At 40.3% G+C, this 16976-nt stretch overlaps 1 protein-coding gene across 3 annotated transcripts in view; it reads right to left on the reverse strand.

Annotated features, from left to right (window-relative positions):
• The window catches only part of kcnab1a (potassium voltage-gated channel subfamily A regulatory beta subunit 1a), a 63158-nt gene that overhangs the window by 15703 nt on the left and 30479 nt on the right, over positions 1–16976 (reverse strand). For all 3 annotated transcript variants that reach the window (XM_068317496.1, XM_068317495.1, XM_068317497.1), the window contains exon 2: positions 1589–1632. In XM_068317496.1, the coding sequence (XP_068173597.1) occupies positions 1589–1632 (44 nt within the window). The remainder of the gene's footprint in view (positions 1–1588; positions 1633–16976) is intronic.

Consider the following 16976-nt stretch of genomic DNA (forward strand, 5'->3'; position numbering starts at 1 on the left):
TGGATTTTCGGAAAGGTTTAACCTTTATTGTCATTTCCATTTCCATTTTCAGCGGCCGTAGTTTCTGGCCAGCTTTACCTGTTTCAACATTTTAAAAGTGGCCCTGGGGATAAATAATCGACTTATGGACTTTTTAATGGACTATAAAACAAAAACAAAGAGTAGATCTTGCACTCACCGTATGACCAGATCATATTCACGCAAAATTTGTGTTTTATAGCAATCAATCACCAATTGTTTTGTTTTGTGCAGCACATGAATGTAGTGATGAATTCACCTCGATCAATGCTGTCTCTGAACAGGAAGTGATTACTTTCCCCTTACAAATGCATTAGCTGTTGCACATTAGTTACATATAAATGTAATTTTCTCGGGCACACAGTAATAAGGCAATGCAAAACAAGACAAATAATTAGAATGTGCTGCCACTTCAAGCACAAAATCAGTGAAGGGCTTTACTTCTAAAAACAAATAGTGAATTATCCTCTCTACTGGCATTTTGGAGAAACTGTGAACAATATGTAAATATTAATTTATTTTCAAGGGTCATGCACGCACTGTTGTAATACCAGTTGTAATGTCACACACACCTGCACAACATTTTTTAAATGAGCCACAGCTTCAGCAGGTGAAGGCCAAACAAACACATCATTTCACAGATGCATCATTATGAAGTAAAGTCACACTAAGAGAGATTTAAATCAGGTTCAAAAACGTCGCAATAAAAAAGAGGAGCGCTGCCGCTGATGATGGCGATGTTTGCCACCAGGGTCACACGCGCATGATGGGTAAACACAGCAAGTGTGTTTAGTGGCATTTTCATAAAATCAAAAGACACTTTTTCATAGTGGTGAATCTCACTCATGCAGAATGAGCCCAGACTCAAATTTTAACGACAAAATAAAACCTAAATTGCCCCTTCCTTTGGGGAATAATAAGATACGAATGGAACAGAGAAGCTTTGGACTCCTTCCTGGAGAATTAACGCCAAGCCAAGTTTACAACTGTTAAAATTAAATGACTTAAATACATTTTGTACCCAGCAGTAGACACACAACTCCAAACATTGTGAATGCACAAACATACGTTTGTCTCCACAACGGCCACGAACACCCCAGCGGGATGACAACCGCCTGATTAAACAACAGCAGGTTATTTAATCTGAATGTAAGATGGAAGGTTCGTTTGCATGCATGTGCATTTATATTTATATATATTATATCTATATGAGTGTTTGTGTATTTGTGTGTAACTGCCAGTTGTATGGGAATTATATAACCACAGAAGATTTGTTGTTTTAATAAGAAACAGGCTGAGCTTAATTGTTCAATTCCCAGCCTGACTGAATTTATTTTTATCTGTTTTAATTTGCCAACTTTAACTGAGTGTCTTAATTAAATGTCTCAGTGATTTAAACGACCCCGTATATCAGAACACGTAATCTATAGAGGACCACAGAAACTTTTAAAGAACTCGGTTTGTATTGCTCCACTATTTGTTTGTTTGGCCTGTTTAATTTATGCTAATGTTTCCAAAGCGAGCCCCGGTGGAGAAGTGCATTATGGGTAGTGAAAGAGGGTCTACTCACCCAGTCCCAAGCAAGACACTCTGAGGCCGGATTTTCCAAGATTCCTGCAATAAAAGAAGAATGGTATAAAATTATTCTGACATAATTATATGAAAATGTTTATTTCCTAATTATCCCTCTGCATTCATGTTGAGTTGAGCGACTGGATGAATTAAAAGCAGAGCTTTCATTTCTCAACAGGCAGCTTCAGATAAATATCATGACAGCTTGACAGTCTCTGATTCCTCCCGTGAGAGGAATTTCAATTTCACCGTGAAAGACCTCCACGTTGATGCTCCGACGCCGCCGACCTCACGTCGTATCTAAATAGCTCTCTCTGCGTGTGTGAAACAAATGTGAAGGTTATCTACCCTCCGGCTCCACCGACCAATCAGAGACAAGACAGAGAAAGTTGGACAGAACAAAATGGAACATGCACGCCAGTTCTGTTTAGGTTCTGTATTGGTTATTAAAACACATTATAATGAATAACACGTCTTACTGATCCACATCTTTTGATAGATAGCATCTCTGTAACCATGGTAACTGAGTTTTCTCCAGAACAAAATCAATTACAGGCAGAAGAGTGTTGTTATGAGTATATATGAAATTAATGTTTTGCTCCGGAAATAAAACCCACTGTCAGAATGAATCTCTCTCCAAATAGGCGCAGGAAATGAAAACGATTTGATAGATTCTTGTTAAAAAAAAAAAATTTTTCTTGTAATACGGAAATGAAACCTGACACATGGACCCGTTCCTACATACCCCTACACTTGGTCTTAGGCAGTAGATGGGGGGCTGAGAGGATAAGGGGTAATAAACTGACAACTGAACCTCCTGTCAATAATGGTTTCAGAACTGTGGGCTGATTGGACGATCCGTGCCATGTCCAATCACGCCTGAGGAACAGCTATGGCCATGTCTTGTTAGTTTCCTGTGAGGGCGTGTCATTGACTGACGACTGGACCGATGTTATTGGACACACACACACACACACACACACACACACACACACACACACACACACACACACACACACACACACACACACACACACACACACACACACACACACACACACTTTAAAACAGCCTTCGAAGTGTGGAGCAGGTGCAAAGCTAAAACCACAGCTTCCATTCATCAGCTTGTAGACAGTTCAAGTTTTCCAACGGGAGTTTAAAACATGATATCTCTGCACTTTTGCACTTTGGACTTAGAGAGGATACTTAGGAAGTTATTTCAGTTTAAAAATCCCCGTCATCACTTTTTTTTATCTTTTGCAACTTTCTATTTTAATCCCACTTTAAAAAAACTACATGAGCCTCAAATAAATGCAGGTGATTCCAGATGTTACCGTTTCACTGATTCATTAGAGCTCAGATGGATGTGGAGCATGTTTTTAATTAAGGTTCTTCCCGAACAACATGAACAACCTTATTAAGGACAACACATTTGCAGGCTCAGCCTCGTGTGTGTTTACTGAGGTCTACATTTTTTACAGCTGTCAACATCATTTTATTTTTGTCCACCTGTCAAATCCATTTTGGCTGGTCACTGCTGACATGGCGCCTGGTATTCCTCAATATCGGACCAGTCAATTGGGCACAAATATCCAGGCTTCCTCAAAAAATTTTAACTAGTTGAAGCATTATATCTTCTGTAACCTGTGAAATATCCACAGAGGACACTGAACATTGCTTCATTTCCCTCCAGAGATTAGGTCCCTAAAAAAAAAAAAAGACAGAAAGTGGAAGACAAATAACTGAAAGGGAGTGCAGGTCTTTGTTCAGCCAAAATATATCCAAGATTGGACTCCAGCCCTCATGGCTGACCTCAAAAGGAAATGCTGAGGCGTAAAATATGCAAAGCAATGAAAGGTTGTTTTCCTTGCCTGATCCTCAAAAGAAAAAAAGGGGAAAAAAAGACAACGCTTTTGAATTAAGGTTTAGAGTCACTGTAATGTTTCAAATGGAGCTCATGGAGAACAGAGGCGCTGAGTCAGATGGAGGATGCTACGCCAGCAATTAATGATGATGCTGCTGTCCGCCCAGTCACGACCATGAATGATGACGATCCAGGTGACCTCTACCTTAAGTCTAAACGGTAAAGCCTGGATGGCAATGGAGCAGAACGCCAAGCTTATAGGTAGAATATAGAACGGTGTACAGCTGGGAAATGGGACTTCATAACAGTAATCATCCCAAATATTTGATTTATGAGCAAAAGCAGGGTTTGAATTGGAATCAGAATCATTAAAATCTTAAGTAATATATTTTGCTGTAATGTCAGTAAAAAGAGAAACAATTGAGCAATTAGAGCTGCCTGTGTTTTCTATTCCTCTCATGCTGACTCAAGTAATAAAGGAACAAGCAACTCCTCAGATCAGCTTGGTTGGCCGTAATAGCGCTGAGCGTACATGATACATACCCTCATTCAGCCTTCACCGGGATGATTGGAGATGAATGGAAAGAACAGCGTGAAAAGAGAATAATGAGATAAGATGGAGAGAGCACAGCAGAGACGAAGAGGATAAAACTGTGCCAGAAAGTGATCTCCCTCATTTAAAAGCCTTTAAAGAGACCCTTCAGAGCAACATGCTTATAGACACACATGAATATAAATAACTGAACCCCCACCACTATACACACACACACACACACACACACACACACACACACACACACACACACACACACACACACACACACACACACACACACACACACACACACACACACACACTCAATCAAACACACGCACACACGCACAAGCCAATGCATCCCATCAAATATTTATTGGAAAATGAACCCCCTGTAGATGTACCATAATAAGCCTTCACCATCAATGAGGCTATTCATCTGGACTTAAACATGTCTTTATTTACCCAGTGATGGACAGTAATGACTTTCTCTAATGCCCCCTGTCCCGAGGCAATGCTATCTCCTCTCGTCATCCGCCACAGGCTGTCTCTTTCCATCTCTTCATTCCTCCTGCATGTGAACATTTATCAGCACAAATCTGTCAAGAGTTTTACCCGTTAGCTCCTCCGCTAACGTAGTGAAGAACGCCGCTCAGTGTGTAGAGATGAAACGACGAGGCTGAGCCTCAAATCTGCATTTTAGATTTGATACAGTCGGACATAATTAACCCAGAAGATTCAGATGACCTTAATGTAAGCAGCTGAGATGAAAATTATTTTTTAAATGGGATTAATGGCTAATATGTTTATTAAAGATAGCCTTTCCAAGACTGTAACTGGAAAATTTGTAATTCGCAACATGTCAACATTAAAATGTTAACCACCGAATATATGAGTATTTATTCATGTCAATAATCATTCATTCAATCATCTTCTTGACTGCTTTTCTTACTCTGGCAGGTCACTGGGGTTGCTGACTAATCCCAGTATCCCAGCTGACTAATGGGCGAGAGGCAGGGGACAAATAAAGGATTCGAACCCGGAACCTTCCAGCTCTGAGGCGACAGCGCTACCCACTGCACCCCGTTGTGGCCCCATGTCAATACTGTCCTTTATTTTGATATATTTTAATAGTTAGCATCTTTCAGAGTTGCAGTAGCAGTCTTTGGTGATAAATAAAACTTGTGCGAGGCTTGAAGGCACTCTAGCATAAATCTGGCAGGGCGGGGTCTCGGGACAGTTCCTGAGGTCAAAGTATGAACCAAATTAACGGATGTGAGCCAGACGAAGCCAGTGAGAGGTAGCAAGACATTTTGGTTTATATCCCAGCTCAGATCAATATCCTGTCACTTAAAGAAAATGACTGGGCGAAGTCGTCTTCCTTTCCAACCAGGGAGGAAGAGAATGTCACAATTTTCACCACCCTTCATCACACAGGATTTTTCTGGTGTTTACTGGATATAGTTTGAAAACTAAAAACATGAAGAAACCTCTCAGTACCCACTGAGCATGTGCACCTCCCTTCTTCGTCTCACCTTCTCACCGCCTCACACTTGCATGCCATCATCTTTCAAACATCACCGCGTCTTCATCCTTCCTACGGTGTGCATCCATCATGTGTTGAACTCCGAAGGTCTGTCAAGGTGTCTGATTTATGCACCAGTTTGGAAGAAGGAAAACAGACTCACTGCCACGTGAGGCTGACTAAACATCTTCAACTTCAGATTGATCCAACTCCTTGACACAGCTTTGCTGAGTTTACAGTATCAAAGGAAAGAAATGGGCCAAGTCCTGTTCTAGGTCTTGTTTGCATGGCGGCGATGGATGGAAAGAAAAGTAAAAGAACGTTTTTGTAGAGGTTTATGATTGATAAGCTATAAGTTAAGCAAAAATAATCTGATAATCATAATACGTTGCAACAAAATACTTGCATTCAATTGCCCATTGGCAAGAATGCTGCAAACAAAGGCGTTTGTAGATAATCATCATGTAGGATTAATTTTCTCTTCATCTTCTACTAATTAAGAGATTCAAAAGAGGCTAAACAGGTTTGTTCAGATTTATCTGTGACAGTAATTCACCAACATAAATTAAAGAACCAAAGAAAGACAAATGTCAAGTTCAGGGATGAGGGGAAGTGATGTGACCCTCCCCAGCTTCCTCTCACCTGCTCTGCAATTTGTAACCTCAGCTGAGAGAAGGAACCGCGATGCGGTTTGGTCTGCGCTCTCACGAAACAACCGCTTGGCCACCGCAGCACACCCCCAGAGATTCTGTCGTAAATCAAACCAAGCGTAGCCGCCTAAGACCAACCGTTTCAAGGTTGTACCGAGGAGTGTATTTTCCTTATTTCATTGACAACACTCATGAAAAACACCAAAAATGGAGTCATCCCAAGTTACACTGGGGGATATTGTGCTTCTACTTTTGATTCAAGAAAAAAGCCACATCCAAATCCAGTCCATGCATTTAAAATCCAACACATTTCTAAATTGCTCTTCGTATTCTATTGACACAAACAATAATTCCATCCTTATCTTCTAAGCTCTTTAAATACCGTTTTATCAATGTGTCAATGCCCCTCTCCCCCTCACACCACAGCCTCGCTTTCACACGTTATCTCATGCATCGTAATATCCAGCAGTAGGCAGCAGCCCAAGAGTGCAATTAGTGACCTTTTGCCCATTGCTTGCAAAAGATCCTTATAAACAAATCCTGAAATCCCAACCATCATTCTCAAGAAGTCTCTTCTGAAATGGAAACAATCCATATGCGTGCACAGCCATGTACGTTAACCTATGCAGTCGTGCATGAGCACACTATTGTATTTGTATGGCACGTACACAAGCTCAGGTTTGCTGCTCTCATGTTGCACTTCTGCAGTTGTGTGTCTGCAAGGAATAAGCCATGAACTGTTGACTGTGTATGGAGGAGCAATCACAGTGGGGGTATTTCATGCCTATCAAAGCCTGAGCTGTGAGTTGGTGGTGAGGGGGTGTGAAGAAGCAAGTGGGTAGCTTTCAGAGCCTATATATACAAGCCTGTATGGAAGTAATATAAAAGCTGTCACCTGGCCAGCAAGGTCACATGACACCAACAGTGGGAAGGTTATAAAGCATACTTTCAGCCAATTTGCTACAACACATCCTCTGACAAAGACCTGTGACTTGATTCTGTGAATACAGCATGTAGAAATACACAAATACACATTTCACCCAGGTTTTTTTTAGTCACATTCATTTTTCTAAAGAGCAAAGCATCTCATGTTGTCACCACTTACAGAATTAAAGCTGCAGATTATGACGTTCATGTCCCACAACCTACGCACGTATAGAATATTTCTATTTAAAAATCTCTTACGTAAAAACACATGTTAGTCTACCTGTCAGCTTGTTCCCCCTCAATCAATTTCTCCCTGCAGGAAGCTCAGCGTCGATGATGCTCGTGCAAAGCATGGTAACATCTGTACCTCTACATTTGTTTTGAAGGAACAAAAAGAATTACATTGTGGATATGTTGAATGGAGTAATTCTCTTTAAAAACATAATCTATGCTGTTGCTCAGAGTCAACAGTTGTTCTAACTGGATGCTAATAAAATAATTTAATTTCAAGACACCTCAGTTGCACAAATTGATAATAATTCAGCTTAAAAATCACATTAGTCTCAGCTTTTTAAAAATATTAAGGAAAAATTTACAGAAAGTTCCCCCAGACTTTGGAATAGAGTCTGCGCAACGCACATTAAAACAGACAGTATCAGTAGTAACCATGTAGGATTGTTAAGCAGCTATTTTCATCTGTTAGTTTTTGCTAGAAAAGAATTGTTGCCCCGGCAGCCAATCATTATGTAAAACACACGTACCTCTAGATGTATCTCCTGCAGCAAATTTGTGTTAAGTTAGGTACTTAATATGCAAAATGTTCACAGAGCCAAGCGAGGCATGAATGTCTTTAAGTTCTTTGGTCTCCTGGTGGTGCCTTCAGAGGCTGCGTGGATGTTTAAACGTTAAGATACTGAAAAACCATGCCGAGCACAACACCACATGTGCCTCCAGTGAATCAGAGCGATCTGCGTGGGCAGGAGATCCTCACAAAGTGTGAATCATTCCATCAAAGTCTCTGATTTATTTGTTGTCAAGTGCCCTCGCCATTCAGCATCAGCGACCGACTCGTTTTTAGAGTAACAACGAAGCCGGCACATCTGAGGACAGACAAGCAATTTTCACAGACCGTGATCCACAGCACTGGAGAATCTTCTTTGGTCGACAATTCTTTTTCAGCTCTTTTGATGGAAAATCAATTTCCCTTCTGTCTGAAAGGAGTCAATGGGAACCCCAAGGTAGTTGATGGATATTCTGCAGAACATGGTGATATCCTAGCAGAGATGTTAGGAAACTTTAAGCGCATACTTGAGACAAACTGGAGGAAATGCTGACAAAGAAGAAGTTTTTTCTCCTCCCGCTGTCGTTTTAAAAACTCAAAAATGAATTTCTGCTGTTGGACAGACCAACTTGGCTTCTAAAAACACATTTCAAGTGAGATCAGGGAAGTGGAAGGTATAACAGAAACAGTGATTAATGGTTTTCCTTTTTTTTCTTGACCTTTATTAAAATTCAAAGAAAAGTGCAGCAAGGGAACGTTATGACTGTATTTTTAACTTGAAAAGGAAAAAAAAAAATCAATGGAATAACAGCTAGCTTTAGTGTCATTTCCCCAAATAGTGACTGTCAACTAAGAGCCTGGAGGTAAAACAAAACAAATACCTAATTAAATTCCAAAGAGATCCCAGATTTTCTGTCAGCAAAGACTTCACAGAGAGGAATGCACACAGACACAACATTAGGCTGTTAATGTAATCTGTATAAGTGCTATAGGATCCTAATTTCAAAGCAGCATCACAGCAATGCTTTCACTTCATATACAGGTAGCTGTCATTGAATGAATTCAAAGGATTCACCTTGGGTATAATACTCATTACACATTTATTAAAATCACTCTGATGGCATTTATTCAGTAGGACTTATGAACATGAACCATCTGTACTCATTAATATGAGGACTGTTGATTGACTAACAAATTGCTGTGACACCATGGATGGACGTATGGAAGGATGGATAGATGGATAATGCCATCAAATCAAGCAGCATAAATATAACTAAAGAGTGTGTGTCTGTTCTCTCAGTAAATATGTCACTGATTAATTAAAAAAAACAACGATATGCTGCATTCATTAACCACAACATTTGTGTCCGCAGACAAATCAGCCAGAAAAGTTTTAAATTAACCATAAGCACAAATATTTGTGGCTATCAGTTTGCAGTGACTTCAAGTGATTGATTTTCCAAGATTAGTGATTTAATGAGATTCATTTAATTCTGTCTCTACAAATGTAGTAACTAGAGCAATAAAATGTTCTTCAAGTGGATGCCCGTGTGCTACATGAGATGTTTGTGGTTTCTCTGATATTCTTCATTTCACGATTTGAGGATTAATTTTATTGGAAAGTAACCTGCAGTGTAGTTTTGTCACCAGATCCTAAAAAAACATTATTTCATGTAATTATTTATATCGTATTTTTGTGGGCTGAACAAAAGTGGGTTGTTACACTTTTCATAGCCAAATCAGATTCATATTGAGGATGCAGCAGCAGCATGCGTCATTACACTCAGAACAAATACCTAATCCGGTTTTTATGGGGATTAGCGTGGGTTTTTTTTCTGTCCTTAGTCACGTGCTGCAAAATGAGAAACCAACAAACCATCTTTAAAGCAGTAAAATCTAATGTGAGTCTACCGTCGCCATCCAAACAGCTCCTCTGCTGCAAATGGAAAAAACAACACTGATCTTTTTCAGGTGGAACAACAGATCCAGTGTCTTGGAGTTGGCTGCTGTCTCAGACTGCTCTAGACACCAGAGAATTGTATAGTCCTGGAATAGAGCATCTCACCTTCCCCAACAAGGAACAAGAGCCCCTTAATGCTAATCATGACGCATGCATGAAACCGTTTATGAAAACTTTATGGAAACTCAATGGCCTGGTGAATACAAGTTATACTTTTGCTGTCTAGTTTGAAAATTTAAATAATCTTCCAAAATAGCATTTACAGTGAGGTTTGGTGATCCGATGGTAACGTGTACAGTTTTTAAATCCGTTAGTGAGTCTTTTCATATTTGAGTCTTCTGGTGAGAGAGCTTGACAAACGGGTGAAGTTGGACAATTTCTGCGTTGAGTTTTTCAAGTTATTAAACGGGATCGCAAACAGAGGGGCTAATTCACGTAAAAATTGGATTTGTTATTTGTTCTGGTCTGCTAATGATGAATACAGGGCCACTACAGTTGGTGGCTCTATTTCCTGTTTGTATTTCCTCCCAGTGTCCATGTGGAACCAGACACCACTGATTTTACAACAGCAAAACTTTTTAAAGGACATGTATCTTTTAGATACCAACCACTTAAATGACAGACTTTGAAAATATTATTTAACATTAAATTAAATGGAATCCCATTCTGTGCTTCTGGATCTCTGTCTTAATCTGCTGCTCATTTGGGCGCTCCACAAAAAGTGGCTGCCTGCCACTCTACCTCCTTTGCATGCCTTCAGGCCCCCCTGTGTGTGGTTGTGTGAATTACAGGGGCCTGTACACACTAATATGCATGTGATTGATAAGACTAACAAAAAACTAGAGTGTGCATTCTTAATTTCCTTTCGGGGATTATAACAGAATATAAAATTTAAAAAATTGAATTAAAAATTAATCTGGATATGCACCAACATTCAATGGGGTGTATTCTGCAGAGAGATCAAAGTTTCACACAAGTCAGTTCTGCGGTTTTTGCATAATTCAGCTGAAAAACCGACAAGCAAACGTGTAAACACAACCTCCCTGGTGAAGGTAACATCATGTGATCTCGTCTCATCTTGAGGTGAGGCTCCGTCTCTCCGTGACCACACCGCACCGATCTGAAGCGTCTCCGATTAATCCTTCTGGGTCATTAAACACACTAATTAGGACCTCAATCGATATCGAATCAAAATGAGACTGAAGACACACACACACACACACACACACACACACACACACACACACACACACAGTGTTTGTGTCATTACTTTCTCCTCGTTCTCACCAGTTGTTGAGCCGTTATTACAAACTAATTGCATTTGAGAACTGAGACAATAATCCTGCACGTGGCTTCTCACATGATAAACCATGTAAAAAGGTTTAAAACCAATGCCATGGAGCACACATTAAGATTACAACTGTGTGAGCAATTATCCAACTACAGTATGAGATGCATATAAAGTTGCTTTCCAGACTAAAATCCTTACGGGGCTGTTTTTAATTTACCGTGGCTTGGTTTCCAATCAACAAGCAAAACAGTTGTTTAAAGTCATTTTTCTTTCTGCAGCAGAGGAGACTCAGCAAAAAATGGAAAATGCAACCTTCACAGTTTATTTCCACATAATTAAACATACCCTCCCAATGACAGCTGCATGGTGACATTTGAATGCGCAACACAGACAAAACATTCATAACAGCACATATTTGTTAACGCAGCCAAGAGCAGGAACAGCAGAGTTCATGTGGTGACTTTCTTACAACGATACCAAACCTCTAATTAATTGTTCAAACACATAAGCATCTCTTTTATCTACCGGGTCACAGCTGTTACATGATGCTAGCAGAATTTGAAGTCCTCTGGGATTGACTTATTGAACCCCCCAATCATTAATATTCACTTAATGAAAACATGTCATTGGTTAAAGGCAAACATAGTGAATGGATTAATGCAAACAATGAATTAAAAATAATGTATGCACAACGAGGGTGATTAGAACTGATGTACGCGGATTGCTTTGTCTTTCTGAAAGAACAAATAGATGTCATCACGATGGAATATTACTTAATACACACAACGCTATTAAGAGCCTTACTTCTAATGTGATTCACTGATGGTGAAAGGAAATAAAGTAGAGAAAACAGGGAGAACACACCAGACACTTTCCTCCAACCGTTCCAGCCTGTTTGGATCCATTTCTTCACCTTCTTACCACACTCTCCACTGTTCTGGACTGTTGTCCCCAAGTATTTAATGACCTCCACCTCCAGTATTTCTTCTGTCATAGGTTTTGTCTAGATATACAGAGACACCATGTAGCTCCTTCTGACCTTTTCTGTCCCTCTCCATCAACATCCACAAAGCACATAATGCATCTGTGGTACTCTTCCTAGGCATGAAACCATATTGTTACTTGCAGAGTGTGTTTGTTCACATGACGGCTAGAATATACCAATATATGAGGAGCTAACCTAGCTTTACTTAGTATGCTACTCATTACAGATTTGACACTTCCTCCTGAGAGATGGAGAGATCCTTAGGAACCTTTTTTTCATGTTAACTAAACTTCACCAACTTCACAACAAACAGAAACGCATCCACAAACCCCCAGCAAACACTTTAATTAAAGATATGTCCTGGTACACACACACACACACACACACACACACACACACACACACACACACACACCAAAGGGTGTGGGAGGTTGATTTAAATCCTCCTGGAAGGTGAAGTAAAATCAGAGCCGAATGATTTCCTGGTCATCGGAGTGTGTGTTAAGGAGCTGGTGTGTGTGTGTGTGTGTGTGTGCGTGCGTGCGTGCGTGCGTGCGTGCGTGCGTGCGTGCGTGTGCGTGCATGCATGCGTGCGTGTGTGTGACTGAGGTGTGATCAATAAATCCTGGGGGGCTGCACTGAATTACAGACACATACAAACACAAGTTACAAACATACATTTTCACACACACAAATAGAAGAATACACGAAACACACAGGCGCTGCAGCACATACGGTCACAAATGGAGCTAGAATTACTTCAGCCAAACATTAACTGTGTGATATACAAGCTCAGGTTCTCCCAGGGGAGACTAGCATCATTGCTAACCATTGGAGTTTTATGGAGGTTGTTACTGTATTGTTTTATAGTATTACTAAAAAATAAAAAAAACTCTTCTTATTTGGAATGACAGAGAGGCAGATGTAGGACGCTTTCTAACTCACAATACGAGAAGCTCTTTTTTTTTTGTATGGAGGGCAGATTTATTTACCTGTAAAGTTTATCTGGTGAAAACCCTTCAAAGAGTTCAGGTTCAAAGAATGTTCATTCATGTATGTCTATGATCACGCAGTACCACTCGTCCTTCTCCACACCACCCTGCAACAGCTCTTTTTGGTCACCTGTACAGTTAGAAACATGCTTGCAACCCCAAAAGAGCCCCCATCGCAGTTTTACACTTTCTAGTTCTACCATCACAGGAAAATGTAGTTCACCTCCTTCATCATCATCGTCACAGAGCCCGGGATGAGGTTATCATGATCAAGGCAGGTCGTGATCCCTGCAGGGGGCTGTATGGAATCAGAAATGCTTTCAGATTAAGTTAAATGGGTTAACTTTTAATATCACATCCCAGAAAGTCACTCATGCTAAGGTTAAACAGTTCATATGTGATCTGCAGTGACTATTTTTACATTTTAAGTTTCATGATATTTACGGTTGATGAGTCAATATTAATTCAATGGGAAATACGTGTGATTTGTTCTGATGTGATATCTGGCAATCATGGGAATATTTAAAATGCAGTATTAATCCAACACTTTTAGGCTGAGTTATTCATAATCTCATGCCGCCTGTTTCTTATTTCACTTATTCCCACTGAACCAGAAGCGCCTGCTACTTGCCAGAAGCATTAAGGGTTAATAATAGGCAGAAGAAAAAAAAATTAAATCCACTTTTTTTATCCGTCAGTGGGGAAATTATCTTTACACTCCATATATATATATATATATACATACACTGTGTATATATATATATATATATATATATACATACATATATATATATATAGTATGTGTGTGTGTGTGTGTGTGTGTGTGTGTGTGTGTGTGTGTGTGTGTGTGTGTGTGTGTTAGTCAGAGCTCACAAACGTTGTGTACAGGCCCCTGAAACTAACAACACACTAGGGGCCTGTAGGCATACAATTAATAACAACAATCAGTACAGGGGAGGCAGAGTGCTGGGTCGCGACTTCAGGGTGCGCCCCAAATGAGCAGCTTGTAGGTGGGGACAGCGCCTTGCTCAAGGGTGCCTCGGCAGTGACCGGGAGGTGAGTTGACACCTCCCAAAATGAACATGAGTTCTGTGTTCGGTTGACTGGGGTCTCTAGTGTCCTATATTTGCTTTATTCCTATTATATTATGTAGTAGGTTACACTTTTATGTAGTATGTTAATTCAATTCTAAAGAAGTGAATGTGATAAATTAGGCTTTGCTTCAGATGTGCTAGCTCAGTGAAACACAGTGCTGACTGGCAAAGCACTAAAGACTTTTTTTTTTTTTTTTAAGAAAAAGGTTGTATTCCATGTTTCAAAATAATTGCTTTGACTGAGGTGGCCACCATCTGTTTCATGATGAATATTTTCAACTAAAGAAGTATCTCCTGATTGCTGCTTCAATCAGCCCTGCATGGGTTCTCACTGTGGCAGTCGGCCAGATGTTTCTCTGCAGCCGCTGTCTTCACCTTTAGTTTGATGAAAGTTTGATGAAAGGATGAAGAACAACCCTCAGGTCATGAACGTTTGTTTTCTCCAACAATAGGGCTAAGTTGTTGAGCTAGCCTGCTGGCACAGTCCATGGCCAACCCAACACAGATTCATGATTTCTCTGAGAAATCCAATGCAACATGAAAATTTGCACCTGTTGGTTTGTTGTTGACCTCTTTTCCTCATTTTATTTCTCTTTTTATCTCATCTAAAAGATACAAGCAAGAGAATTGTAATGTCGACAGCTCACCGAGACGCATCACACCTTTCAGCATGAAAACTCACATGTCGAATCACACTGACGGCACTGATGAAAGAACTGCAGGAGCGAGAGAGGGGAGGGCAAATTCACCCAAGTTACAGGAGATGCATCAGCAGACTCCTGCACAGTAAACTACAAAATAAAAATATTGGACTCAACAAGATGCAAGTATAAAACATTTAAAATACTCCACCACAGGTGCATTTCAACAGAATAAGACAGAACACGGCTATCCAAGTTATGTAGGTTCTTTGCATACCTGACAAAAAACGTCCTAGGGATGAAATTGAAAAATAAAATGAAATAAAAATGTTGAAAACTCTTGAACTATCTAAATACATCTCTTCAATGCGTGGGAGATGTGATGCAATGTGAATGAAAGCTCTCACAGCACATCCTGTTACAAATAGGTGACATAAAAAGGAAAAAATTCAGACACTCGGCCAACTTTGAGTAAGTGATATCTGATTAACCCTTGCAGCGTGGGGGTGTGGGGTTAAAGCTTTCACACATGAGCTCATCACTTCCACTGATGGCGTCGTGACTTTCACCCCCGCGGAGTGCTTCTTCATCTCTTATCTTCTCCTCATTTGAGGAGATACATGTTAGAAGTTGAAAAACCACTGATTTTAATGAGCAGGTACTAAGAAGTGCTTCATAATGAAGCTGGATGTGTGACTGCAGGTCAGGGCTCTACTCGGAAGACTTTTTGTCAGCTTTGATGTCGACGCGGATTAAAAACCCCGGACTGAAAACAGAGAGGATCAATCTCTGTCGTATTCCAGACTGACTGCAGGGACTTTATCACAGTGTGTGATTGAGTAGCCATTATATATACCTCCCTCCATTTTTCACTCACTTAATATCATGCTGTTCCACTCATCACAGCTTGTCTTTGTTCACTCGCTGCCCTCAACACCCCAGACCCCACACACACGCACACAAACACACACACACACACACACACACACACCCTCCTCCAGACTGACTCTTATCGATCTAGAGCTCTGTGAAGGAGTTCACTCAGAGACACAGTTTGTTTGTAAAATTAAAAAAGTGTGTTTGTGCCTGGGGGGGGTTGTGAACCAAATAACACGGGCTGTGCTCCCTCTTTTTCATTGCCTGTGCCCTTTTACCAAAATGCCAGTCTGGTTTTAAATGCCACATATTATGCCACTACACAACTTGTGGGTTTACTTAAAATTAAAAAACACTCCACAAATGTCAAAATACTTTGATGTCACGCGACTCTGATGTCCTGGTATTTATTCATATGTTCTGTCATGTTGGTTTACATGTTCTTTACATGCATCTCTATGAGCCTCTACACAAGATGAGCTGATTTAGAACATCATCCCTGATTCTTGTGACTTTTCACACGGAGCAGCCAGTAGAGAAGAAGAGGTTTGTTTGATCTCATAAAGACAATAAAGATGCTACTGAATGCAAAATCAGAACCATCAATGGATTACCACAGCAGCAGCATTTGTTTGACGACTTTATGTATTGACTTAAAAGACCTAAAAGCTTTAGCATCAAAACCATAAAAAGTCCTGAGCACATAGACGGCATTTTACAAATATAAACTGATATAATAAAGATTTATCCAACAATGGCCCGTTGCCTCAGCGTCAAGAAGAAGGTTAAACAAATATTGTTTTACTTTAATACCAGCGGAATCACAAGTTCCATTAAACCTCCGTCAGGCAAGTCTCACACAAACACACACACACACACATAGGCACACACACAACAAAGCCTTGTGCTTGCAGCTTTCGCAGTCATGCACATCTCCATGGAGACAGAAGTCAATTATGGCCTTCATATGGATGGAAACACACACACACACACACACACACACACACTTACTCCTTCCTCTGCTACACACAGCTATGATAGAATGAGATAACTATTGTCACTGCATCGCTGTTTATTCAACATAATTCATTAGCATGCATGATTCTTGCTTTTCTGTCATTTTCATTCATTTGGATTCTTCGTTCTCCAGTTCAAGGTTACAAAGTGTGGGCTGAAGCTCCATCCTGCTCATCCTGCTCTCTGATGAATGGCCCAACCAACCAGTGAGCTGCAAATATGATTAGCATACGCTCACTTCGTCAGCT

This window comes from Antennarius striatus, chromosome 6 (genome assembly GCF_040054535.1).
Source record: "Antennarius striatus isolate MH-2024 chromosome 6, ASM4005453v1, whole genome shotgun sequence".
Classification (NCBI taxonomy): Eukaryota; Metazoa; Chordata; class Actinopteri; order Lophiiformes; family Antennariidae; genus Antennarius; species Antennarius striatus.